General features: G+C 37.5%; 1 protein-coding gene across 1 annotated transcript in view; it reads right to left on the bottom strand.

Moving 5' to 3' along the window:
• The window catches only part of WDPCP (WD repeat containing planar cell polarity effector), a 211,201-nt gene that overhangs the window by 126,383 nt on the left and 71,448 nt on the right, over positions 1–13,370 (bottom strand). Inside the window, exon 9 of the mRNA XM_060784552.2 lies at positions 308–505. Within this exon, the coding sequence (XP_060640535.2) occupies positions 308–505 (198 nt within the window). The remainder of the gene's footprint in view (positions 1–307; positions 506–13,370) is intronic.

Consider the following 13,370-nt stretch of genomic DNA (forward strand, 5'->3'; position numbering starts at 1 on the left):
TCAATATTGCCCTTAAATTGTGGTGTCCAGAATTGGACACAGTGTTATTGCAGGTGAGGTTTGACCAAAGCAGAATAGAAAGGCACCATGACTTAGTTAGATCTAGAAACTAGACTCCTTTTAATGCAGCCCAGATCGCAAGTCTATGAGAAGGAATTATTTTTTATTTATATAAGCCATAATGGGAGTCTTTTCAGCTAATAAAAGGGTAAATGTGATTTAAATATATGAATAAATAAATATCTAATTTTCATTGGTACAAGACACTATTCAATGGCATTTACCCACATTCAACCTACAGTATTACCTCCAAGTTGCCACGTTCATGTTTCAAGAGCAGTAAGTTGGCTCTCTCTCTCTCACTAGAGGCAGGAGTCCATGGCCACATTTCAACCTTCGTCGATGACCACCAACAAATAACCATATCTTGTACACTATTTACTGCCAAATGACGTTTCAGTCTTTTACTTCCAAGACCTGGTCCTGGTATATCAACATAAGATATCTGAGGAAAAATAATATTAAAAATATATTTAAAAAATTAGGAAAGCAAAGCCATTAAGCAAAATGACTATATCATATACACCTAACTATAGATTATCTAAACACAGTCAACACAAAACAGTTCACTGGTAGTCTGTAAAACTTTCATCTGCCTAACAGGTTCTTTATTTCCCAGGTGAATTTTGGTTTTCAACTGTAGCAGCAATTTGGAAAAGAAATGGAGAATCCCTCTTACATAAGAATAGGATAACAGATGGCATGGACTGGAACAGTTCAGTCTGATCCAAATTTGATAACTATTGCTTGTCAACCCCAGTGCCCTATCTCTGAAACAAAGAGCAGCAACATATTTCTGTTGTGTTGCTGTGTTATATTAATTATACATAAGGAAAGAAGGATCTGAAGAATAAGAGTTATATAAAAATACTTTAAAAATCAATGAATTATATAAATAAGTAGTAAGAAAATAAATGAATTCATCAACTTGCGTCATTTGCATTTTGAAAAGCAAGTGTAAAACATAATACTACATATCCACTTACCACCATAATACATTTAAGTTCATAACAAAGAGTACTTCCTATTTGTCTAGATAGCATTTACATTATGGAAGAACTGGTAACAGCTCTATATTGATGGACAGAAGAACCCAAATCTGACAAACATCTTCTAAAATGTAGTGTTTTCATATTTACTGGCTTGGTTCAGAACAAACTAAAAGTCAATATTTTTTAAACTGAAGCCTTTAGAAACTTTGTTTCTATGTTGTTCATGTCTGAAATTACAAAAGATGCTAAGGTCCAGGTCGTGTACTGGTGCCTGGCCACTGTGACAGCCTGGATGAGGGCGAACAAACTGAAGTTGAACCCTGACAAGACAGAGATCCTCCTGGTCAGTCGCAAGGACGAACAGGGTATAGGGTTACATTCTGTGCTGGATGGGGTTACACTCTCCTTGAAGTCACAGGTTCACAGCTTGGGAGTTCTCAGGTTGCGGCGGTGTCCAGGGGGGCTTTTGCACAATTAAAACTTGTGCACCAGCTACGCCCGTACCTTGGGCAGTCAGACTTGGCCACGGTGGTCCATGCTCTCGTTACATCCAGGATAGACTACTGCAACGCGCTTTACATGGGGTTGCCTTTGAAGATGGTTCGGAAGCATCAAATAGTCCAACGAGAAGCAGTCAGGTTAATAAATGGGGCAGCAGACAGGGAGCACACAACTCCCATGTTATATCAGCTCCACTTGCCAGGCACAATTCAAAGTGCTGGCTTTGGCCTATAAAGCTCTAAATGGCCCCGGCCCAGTTTACCTGTCTGAATGCATCTCCCTTTATGAACCACTGCAGAAACTAAGATCTTCTGGGGAGGCCCTGCTCTCAGTCCCGCCACTATCACAGGCGCGGTTGGCAGGAACGAGAGACAGGGCCTTCTCAGTGATTGCCCCCCGGTTATGGAACTCCCTTCCTGGCAATATTAGATCAGCACCCTCCCTCCTGTCCTTCAGAAGGATGGCGAAGACCTTGCTGTGGGACCAAGTCTTTGGGGCAGTGCAATGAGGCAAAATGGTGCCCTGAGATGGTTTTTAAGCAAATTTTAATGTGAATATAAGTTATTTAAATGTTTGTATATATTTGTGGTTTTATGTCCCGGCATTGAATGTTTGCCGTATATATGTTGTGCTCCGCCTGAGTCCCCTGCAGGGTGAGAAGGGCAAAATATAAATGTTTTAAATAAATAAATAATAAAAGTGATATCAATACATATGATTAATTTTAAAATTCTAGGTTGAGCAGCAGACAGTTCATCTAATACATCAGCATATGCCACGGAGTTTAAAATCAGATCACTGTACTCTATTATTTATTTATTTATTAACTGTTTTTGTATACTGCCTTTCTCAGTCAATCAGCGACTCAAGGCTGTTTCCAACAAATCAGTATACATAAAGCATAATATAGATTTAAAAAAAACATTAAACAGTATAAAACATCACAAAAGCAGTAAAAACAACATCATCAGTGTCTCATTATTCTCAAGCATTGCCCAGTTCTATTATCAAGTCATTTGATTTCCTATTAGCTACTCTGTATTTGTAAACGCTTGCTCAAATAGCCACATTTTAACTTGCCTCCGAAACGTCAAGAGGGAGGGAGCAGATCTGATCTCCCTAGGGAGGGCGTTCCATAGCCGAGGGGCCACCACTGAACAGGCCCTGTCTCTCGTCCCCGCCAAACGTGCTTGTGACGAAGGCAGGACCAAGAGCAGGGCCTCCCCAGATGATCTTAAAGTACTCCGTGGTTCGTAAGGGGAGATACTTTCGGACAGGTAAATTGGGCTACAACCGTTTAAATTTTGTCTCATGCAGTTAGATTATTACTGTTTCATGCTTGCATGTGTGCACACATATATGCACACACAACAAAATAGTTAGTTGGATGTGTATATGTATGTGCATACTTTTTTAAAAAAATTATAAAATTGAAATCAGCTTTCAGTTTTACTTTTTGGGAAGAACTCTCGCAGAAATTGATTTGGCTAGTTATTAATGCATGCTTAATTGACTTGATTCAAGTGCAATATGAAAACATAGCTCAGACATGTTGTAGCAATTTAGACCATGTAAGCAGAACCAGTTTCTTTCTTTCTCCCTTCCTTCCTTGGAATAAGGCAAAGTTTGTTTTGGACCTCACTCCATTCATTCAATCAATGCCCAGATGACTGCTCTTCTTTTTGTGGTTTGATAAACTCTCACTGCTCAAACCGAATACTACCGAAATCTAACTGTAAATTCTGTTACAAGCCCTTCCCTAACTGCCAGGGAAAGACAGACTACTGCACCAAGGTTCCTCATGGCAGACAAGTAAGCACTATGTTTTTCAAAATAATGACATAAAAAGGTCAAAGCACATATGTAGGATTCAACTTTCAAATGACAGAGACATGTTTTTAAAAGGAGAGACAGCTGCCCAATAAGCTTTAATAGAGAATGGACAACTGTGGCACTGCAGATGTTTTTTGGCCTGGACCATTTCTGAAATGGTGAATGATTATGAAAGTTGTCGATCAAAAAGTTGTGGGTCATTTTCATGCACCTTGATACTAAACCAGCACCAACCAGTCAGTTCAGAATACTGCTAACACCTATACTGCTTGCTATATGAAGAAAGCATTATCCTTTTCCAGTACAGATTTGTCCCATGTGTTTTGGAAAGGCTTGTAAAATGGAGAAGACCCTTCTGCTGAACTGTCCCATGGACAAATTCCCAAGAATATTAATTTGACTGAGTATAATACTGTTTTGTTTGCTTTCTACCAAGATGGAAGCTGATAATACTTAATGAGATAGACTTAAGAAATGTTTCAACCACCTTTTCTTGGACGATGATGAAGAAGTTTAGGATTGCATCTGGGAGAAGTTGTCAGGAAGATATAGAGCCCTGATAGCCTCCATCTAGAATGTTTTTAGTGAGGAACTAGCACAATTCCTCATGCAGATGAAGAGTGCTGAAATGTTCATGGATCAAATCCATTTGTTCTGATGAAGTAAGCTTGTTTTCTGATGCTCCAGAAACTGAACCACCAGTTTCAAACTACAAGAAAAGAGGTACCACCAAAATGTAAGGAATAACTTCCTGCTAGTATGAGCTGTTTGACAGTAGAATAGACCAGGGCTTCTTAAACTTTTCCCACTGCGACCCCTTTCTGCCCAATAAATTTTCACATCACCCTAGGTAAGTATAGTATAAAAATAGGTATACAATCAAACATTTACTGAAAATAAAACAGCATTTGCAAGGCTGAAATATCTTCAGCAGAGTAAACCCTGCACATTGTTGCTAACAGATGTGTATAAATGGGTGATGTTCAGAAATACTTTACTATTGCCAAATCTTTCATGATCCCAGCATTGAGCAAAGGGAACCCCATTTGGGGTTGGGATCCAAAGTGTAAGAAGCAGTGAAATAGATTCCCTCTAAAAATGGTGGACTCTCTTTCATTGGGGGTCTTTAAACATAGATTGAATGGCCACATCTGAAGTACTTTAACTGTGTATTCCTGCATGGGATGGGTCTGGTGGACCATTTATTTATGTCCTGTCTTTCTTCTGAAACAGAACCCAAAGTGGATCACATCAAAGTTAAACAAAATGTGCACTAAAACTTATTTGATATAGGTGGATTAAGTGATCCTTGGAGTCCCATCCAATTCAATTACTCTGTGATAATGAAAAATCCAACTAGAAATTCCTTGGTTTTCTCTGTATATGTTGTGAATTAAAATGCTTTCTTAATATCCTGAAGAAATTGACAAGATTGATTTTTAAAATATTTTTTTTATCCCAAAAAAGATGTTCAATTAAAGTAGATATTTTCTCATGCAGGAATAAGTTATAGTGGTCCACTTATGGCTGATTGGTTAGAATTGGAAAAAAAACAACAACAAAGCTATAGCATAAGCCTTACAGCTTGCAGCATTCAAGTATCCATCTACTTGTCTTGTCAACTGGGCTTGATGATGAGTTTTGGTGTTATTTGCAATTACGAAGCCACAATAATGGAGTATGTGAGGTCCTTTAACACAAGCTGTTCTTCTGTAACCTGTAAACGTGTTCTAAGATGTGTTTTGTTGGTGAAGCCACACAACTGATCTTAAATGCCAGAGTACCGTAGTTTACAATATAGGGAACAATGCTGCAGCACTGGTGGGTGAATGAACCACAAAAATATGGAATTGTAAACTGGTAGAGCTTTCTGCTTAAACTAAGACCCCCCTCTACAGTGACCATTTAATGCAATTTCATACCAGTATTAAAGAAAGTAGTTTTGTTGTGCAGATAATTACATAAGAAATCCTGGAACCAGTTTGAAGCCTGGATGGTGATTACACACAACACAGAGTTCTGATGTATATTAAGAGGTTTCCTTTATGTGCTTTTGTAAGAGTCTGTTATTGGACCACCATAGTTTGAAGCTGGCTTCGAACTGAATTAAATGGCCAGTGTAGATTGGACATTAGTCTGAAGGTCAGTTTGATTAATGATTGAGAATGGCTCCAAATATTTTTCCAGTTGTGATTTTAATGGATTTTTCAAGAATGCATCCATATAATTAACTTTAAAAATTGTAAGATGTTTTTAGGAGTAAATTAGTTAACATGCTATTAACTAAGAGTGAGCCAATATGGTGTGGGACTGGAGGGATCTGGATTCAATCCTTTAATCATAAAGCTCTTAGCTTGAATCAGTAATCTATCTCATGTGATGGTTAGGATATGGGATAAAATGGGACAGAAAGAGTAGCATATACTGCTCTTACTCATTGGCAGAAGGCTACAAGATAATGCAATGTATAAATGAGCTTATCATAATGTTAAAATTATTCACAGAGGGTCAAGCCAATGGCCAGGGCAATTACTGAATGATGGCAGATGCTACAGCAATGTAATTACCAATCCCTACCCTTTCTCTTTTGCTAACTCTATATGTATCATCTCTAACACAGTTCATCAGCCAGTAATATAAATTTACACATGTCAAAACTACTCTCACTTCTTTAACTGTTTGGTTGAATGGGTCACTCTATTGGTCCAGGAAATAATATCTATTTAAGTAGTCCTTGTCATGAAGATGGCTGTCATATATCTAACCATTCAACTCTATATTATTGGGGATTGAATAGATCCATTTTAATCCAGTTGAAGACCAGTAATAACACAGAGGCTGAAGTTGCCTCCACAACACCACTGAAAAAACCTAAACAGGGACAATGAATCTGTTGAGGAAAGAGAGGGTGACATAACTTCCTAGAGAGGTTTCATTCATCCAACAGCAACCATCATAGAGGTTCTGGAGCCCCTTGCTTGTCATTAGAATATGAAAGAGAACCTGAGATTATCAGATGGACTAGGCAATGCTGACTTAAATTAGGTAAATAAAGATTTAGGCATGGAGAGAATGAGCTCCAGGGATAGAAACGTTGGCTTTGGGGAGTACAGCTGCAATATTGTAGAGCATTCAATTCTTAGTGCATCATTATGTGGCTTTGTAGAGAGAGAATTGGGTGAGTAGCTAAGAACTGGATTCATTTTAACTTTTTCAAAACTTCTGTATAAGGGTTTTTTTTCATATATATGAGTAAAAATGGCTAATAAAATGGGGTGGGGGGGAAGAGACAGTGAGTTTTAAAGCCTATTTTAATTGTATTTATTATATTTTCATCTGTTTTTAACCACACTGTACGGCCAGTAGAGTGATCTTGTCTTCTGTGGGCTCATCTTGTTGTGTTTCAAATAATAATATCATGCAATTTGATATAGTTAGCCCTCCATGTGTTTGGGTTTAACTTTTGCGGATTTGATTATTTGTGGAGTTGATTTGTATGTCCTTTCTAGAGATCTATGAATTCTCCATGGATGTTGATTATAGAGCAGTGGTTCTCAACCTGGGGTCCCCAGATGTTTCTGGCCTACAACTCCCAGAAATCCCAGCCAGTTGACCAGCTGTTAGGATTTCTGGGAGTTGAAGGCCAAAAAAATCTGGGAACCCCAGGTTGAGAATCACTGTTATAGAGGCATGCTGGAGGACCTTGAGATTCCTTGAGAGATGCTGCCTTTAGTTTAAAAAACCATTTTCAAAATCTGCGTTTTTCCATTCTCACAGTTAGACCTGTAGCCGGGTTGGGGGGGGGGTGTTAAGGGTTCAACACCCCCCCCCCAAATGTGTCAGGTTAAAAAACCTGGTTTATTCATGGTTTTTTAATTAACTGGTTAACCAATTCATGAGTAAATCAGGTTTTTATAAACTGACACACTTCGGGGTGGGTGGGATGAATCCTTGACACCCCCCGCCCCCAATGGCTTAGGGCCTGCTTACAGTGATCCTACACTCCTAACCACAGCAAGAATTGAGAGCCTACTGTACATGCTTTCATGTAAATAGCTTTTCTTCATGTCTGATTTCAAACCTTCTGATTTCAACATGAGATTTTAAAAACTGTGCTTAATTTTTCTGTAGGAGTTAATGGGATTAATACGAGAAGACATTTGATGCACTTTACCCAAAGTTAATGTTTAAACTTAATTTTGAAAATATCTAGGAATCTATATAAATAAAAATGTAATGTTCCTTTGTGGGATTAACAGAACTCAAAAACCACTGGACCAATTGACACCAAATTTGGACAGCATACACCTAACAACCCAATGTATGTTCTTCACTCAAAAAAAAAAATGATTTTGTTATTTGGGAGTTGTAGTTGCTGGGATTTATAGTTCACCTACAATCAAAGAGCATTTTGAACACCAATGACGGAATTGAACCAATCTTGGCAAATAAGACTCCCATGACCAACAGAAAACACTAGAAGGGTTTGGTGGGCATTGACCTTGAGTTTGGGAGTTGTAGTTCACCTACATCCAGAGAGCAGTGTGGACTCAAACAATTATGGATCTGGACCAAACTTGGCATGAATATTCCATATGCCCAAATATGAACACAGATGGAGTTTGGGGAAAATAGACCTTGACATTTGGGAATTGTAGTTACTGGGCTTTATAGTTCACCTACAATCAAAGAGCATGCTGAACCCCACGAACAATATAATTGGGGCAGACTTCCCACACAGAACCCCCCTGACCAACAGAAAATACTTAAGGCCATCCAACTCCCTTCACCAGGGCAAAAGAACATAATCAAAGCCCTCCTGACAAAGAATCATCCAGCCATTGATATAGATAGATAGATAGATAGATAGATAGATAGATAGATAGATATGATTCACACACACACAGATCATAGATTTTAAAGGGACCCCTAAAGAAGGACAACTATATGATGCATGTTCAGGAGTAGACAAACCAGACAATCTCCACATCAACGTAGCACTTTGTCCTCCAAAGCACTTTACATTTAGGTCTGCTTGTATGTTTTCCACAAATGCCACTTTCACCTTTTCGCCCATGCCCTGGCATTACTTCCAATTTTAACTTTACATTTGGCCTACCCACAGTTTTAATTGTGTGTTGTCTTATTGTTAATTGTTACATTTTTATTGTTTATGTTTTTATTTGAATTGCTTGTATTGTTGTTATTATTGCTTGTATTGTTGTATTTGGGCTCAGCCTCATGTAAGCCGAACCAAGTCCCTTGGGGAGATGGTAGCAGGGTACAAATAAAGTGTTGTTGTTATTATTATTATTATTATTATTATTATTATTATTATTATAACAATGACAAAGAAACAACAGAAATACTGTTTACCCACAAGCATAAAGAAATTACATATATTAGAAACCAACATTTTCTCATTACTTTGTTTTCCAGATCAGCGGACTGGGCCACAGTAACGCGTGGCAGGGGATGGCTAGTTAGGTTTATAAATATGAAACATGCTTCATAGGTGTTTTCAGCCACTGGCTGTTATTTGTACTTATAAATACTATACTATTCTCTTTTTGAACAGGCACACCTATGCTCTGAGTTTTATGTAGGAACAGGGGTCACTCAAATTAAAGAAGAATTTATTGCTGTGGTTTCAATCAATACAAAAATGTACAGTCATGGTTACTTGAAAGCATCGACCTACACGTAAGGATTTACGGCTACTCATATTTTAGGTTCTGCAATGCTGACCAAAGGCTAAGGCTACTCTTTCCAGATACAGTATTAAACATTAAAAGGTCGCTTACAATGTTTGAACAGAATGTATATTTTTTCTTCTGGATTAAGAACGCCGACTACTGTAAGGGAGGATATGTTTTTCACCAAGTAATATGGATGAGCGACAGCACCATGCGTAAAGTTTGCGGGGCTCTTGAGAATTGTGTGCTTCTATTCCTCCAAAAGGATTTGTGGAATTTATTATTCAAACTATCTTATTTTGGAGCATGGTTATTTGAAAACATGAGCAGTACACCATCTGTGTGACACATGCCAAGGAAATATAGATTGCACCACATTTCTGCTTAAGGAATTAATGGAAGGTTGATAGCTAGGGGGGTAAGAAAAAAACCTATCTTGCTATTGCTGGTCAGCAATAATCGAACCACTTTCTGGGGATTAAGCGCTTGGCTAAGCCTACTGGACCAGACACTAGCAAAGGGCAGGGGGTCTTCTTATCAGAGAAATGCTTCTGGAGCCAGTCTCACTACATGACAGATTGCTTTCATATTCCTGTCTGCAAGGCAACAAAGGATGGCAGTAATGCGATAATGCCAGAGTGCAATGAGTGTTAAGAACCTGCTGCATTTATGTATTGTATTTAGTAAATAATCAGGCTCATCCAAATTGTGATCTCACCACTCAACCAAGGCCCATTAAAAATCAAGGTTAATGCTTTAATAATCCTTGGCTGTTTTATGGCCACAGAGAACCCCTTTCTATTTGCATGGTCATAATATTATTGACCTCTTCATCCCCTGAATACACATCAAAAGGAACTGGAATCAAAGTAATTACCACTGTTGTTCTCTCACAGTAAACATTAACTCCTTACACTCTCTCCTCCGGTTGGTAAATTGAAATGGATTAAATAGCACAGAAAGGAAAAACTTGTGAAATGAGCAATGATTTTCGAATAAGAGTTTTAACCTTCTAGGAAATTTATTTAGAAGAATAAAAGCTATCACATATTAACATGTTTAGAAATAATTAGGGTGCTTATTTTATTTAAATATGAAAAATGCCCTGACACCCAAAAATGACTGATGCTGTTCACTGTCAAAAACACTATTTAACATAACAGGTAGTACTCCTCGTGGATTGTATTTAACAATTAGTTCTTTGATCTTCAATTTTTTTTACAGTAATTTGGATGCGTGTGTCTCTGTTTTTGTAATACCCCTCCAAAATGAACTTTAAATTGCACCATTAAATTTGCTATTTCCCTGATAAGATATATCAGCTTCAGAAATTACTATGAAACAATTAATATAGTTTCAACATAATGTTTTAATGATAAAAATATGTTTTATTTACATTTTTATGTAAACTAGCCTGTAATCTTTGTGAGCAGAGGGGGGAGGTAGTACATTAATTCAGTAAAAGAATAAACAATAATGAAAGGAAGAAGGAGGGAGGGCGAGAACTGCCCAGTTTATTTCTATTTCTGCCCAAATTGTTTTGATGTTTTTTAAATGATCTTAATGGTGTCTTCTTCTTCATATTAAGGTATACACGACTACTTTTTTATTGCAAATCCTTTATTTGGACAGAATGGATCGGATACCATTACTTAATAATAAAGAGTAAATTTTGGGAGTAAGTCATGGCTGGAATCACTGGGTTGTTGTAGGTTTTTCAGGCTATATGGCCATGTTTTAGAAGCATTCTCTCCTGATGTTTCACCTGCATCTATGGCAACAACAACAACAACAACAATAAAACTTTATTTATATACTGCTCTATCTCCCCAAAGGGACTCAGAGGTTGTGAGGATGCTTGCCATAGATGTAGGTGAAACGTCAGGAGAGAATGTTTCTAGAACATGGCCATACAGCCCAAAAAAACCTACAACAACCCAGGCCATGATTTCTTTCATACTATATATGCTAGGTTGCAGCATGCAGGCAATATGCTCTGCCCCTCGTGTGAGGAGATGCCAGACTGCTTATTATAAAAGATAAATAAATACAATTTTAAAAATTAGATGGGTTATTTACTTATTTTTTCAACCTTTAAACATATGAAAATATTTTAATATACAAGCAATTCTGGAGTTACAAACATCCAACTTACATCTATCTATCTATCTATCTATCTATCTATCTATCTATCTATCTGGCTGGAGTTACACTTCAAAAATATACCTGTTCCAACTTACAAACAAATTCACCTTAAGAACAAACCTACAGAACCTATCTTGTTCATAACTTGGGGACTGCCTGTATTTAAATTAAGACTATCAGGTTACTTTGATTCGGCAATATTTGAGGAAACAAGTAGAGAATTGTAAGCGATTTCCTACTTTGTATGAATTCTGTTTTATGTATTGTATGTATTAATATATTTCTCTGAAAGGTTAATAGGGATGTTTATCAAGCTGGGAAAGATCAGTACTAGTCTCCTGCCAGCAGAACTATCTCATCAGTTAATATACCCACAATATTAGAAAAATTGGTACCCAAAAAATGAGTCCACCAAGCTTTCAGTTGGAAACTATAAGATAACTCGAAGCAACTATTTTTATGCTTTGATGGGTGGTTTTAGCAGGAGTGGGGCTATAATTGCAGGATTCAGAAACAGCTATGGTGTCAGGCAAGGCAAGGCAAAGACAACTGTATTTCCAGGTGTTTTCCTTTCAAAGGAGGAAGAAAATGGGGGTGCTCAAGATCAGGAGAGATGTCCACTTTGGTAGCAGAAAAGCTGAATAGGTGACTCAGGAGGAACTTAAAGAAATACTGACAAGACTGTGTGCTATGGCCAATGTTGCTTTTACAAGACACCATTAAAAGTGCATGGTTTTCGTTTTGGATAAATTATTTTTCTAAGATACATTCATATACATGAATACTGTTAAGCATTGCAATCTATGAAGAAATTAGAAAAAAAAATCCAAGCTCACGTTTGTAATACTCTGAGGAAAGATTGAGGATGGGGAAGAAAAGGTATTCTTCTACTTTTTGAAACACTTGAGCACCACTGAGTAAGCTGGTGATCCCAAGGAAAATACCAGATATTGGTGATGTCACTTAAAATGATACATTGACTTTAGTGATACGTGGGCATAGCTCAGCTCACAGAGTGAAATCACATAGTTTTATCATTGTCACATTGATCACTCATTTTCCTGTCCTCACTGTTTCTTCAGTGAGTACATGGATACTGATTTCCTTTTGTCACAGTTGGAATTATTTGTTCTGTTAGAAATGTAATACAATGTTCTGGTTGCGGATGACACGATAAATAAATAGTTGGAATTATTTATTTAGTCATCTATCTTTGTTAATTGTATCATAGCATTGAATACCGTATATGTGTTCTGTAATCCGCCCTGAGTCCCCTAAGGGAGATAGGACGGAATGTAAATAAAGTATATTATTACTATATTGTCGAAGGCTTTCATGGCTGGAATCACTGGGTTGTTGTAGGTTTTTCCGGGCTATATGGCCATGTTCTGGAGGCAATTTTTCTCCTGACGTTTCGCCTGCATCTATGGCAAGCATCCTCAGAGGTAGTGAGGTCTCACTACTCACTACCTCTGAGGATGCTTGCCATAGTTGCAGGCGAAACGTCAGGAGAAAAATTGCCTCCGGAACATGACCATATAGCCTACAACAACCCATTATTATTGTACTTTATTTACAGGTTGATCTAGAAAAGAGGATGTGGGTGGGGAACTTTCTTAGATAATAGTAATTTATTTTAGGATCAAAAGAAATCCATAGTGTAGTCTAAGGTCCTTATTAATTAAAAAATAGGAGAGATTGATGTAACTTCTACAATTTCTTTCAGAAAAATCAGAAAGATATACATTTCATGTCCATTCTTCCTTTGTTCAACCTGTGATTATGTGCACTTAACATGAAGCCTAACTAGGCCCTTCTACACAGCCATATAACATCCAGATTATCTGCTTTGAACTGGATTACATGGCAGTGTAGACTCATATAATCCAGTTCAAAGCAGATAATGTGGATTATCTGCTTTGATAACCTGGATTATATGGCAGTGTAATTAAACTACAAAGAATCTCCTAAAATTACCATTTTAAATCTGTGACTTATTGCAGATCAGGCTTTCACTTCTATTTGTTATTAATCACAGTCAAATTAATTTTGGTTTATGGCAAACCTATGAATAAGAGACCTCCAGGTCATTCTGTTAACAGCTTTGCTCGGTCAAATCCATGACCTCCTTGACTGACTCTAA

The sequence above is a fragment of the Anolis sagrei genome, chromosome 1, assembly GCF_037176765.1.
Source record: "Anolis sagrei isolate rAnoSag1 chromosome 1, rAnoSag1.mat, whole genome shotgun sequence".
NCBI lineage: Eukaryota > Metazoa > Chordata > Lepidosauria > Squamata > Dactyloidae > Anolis > Anolis sagrei.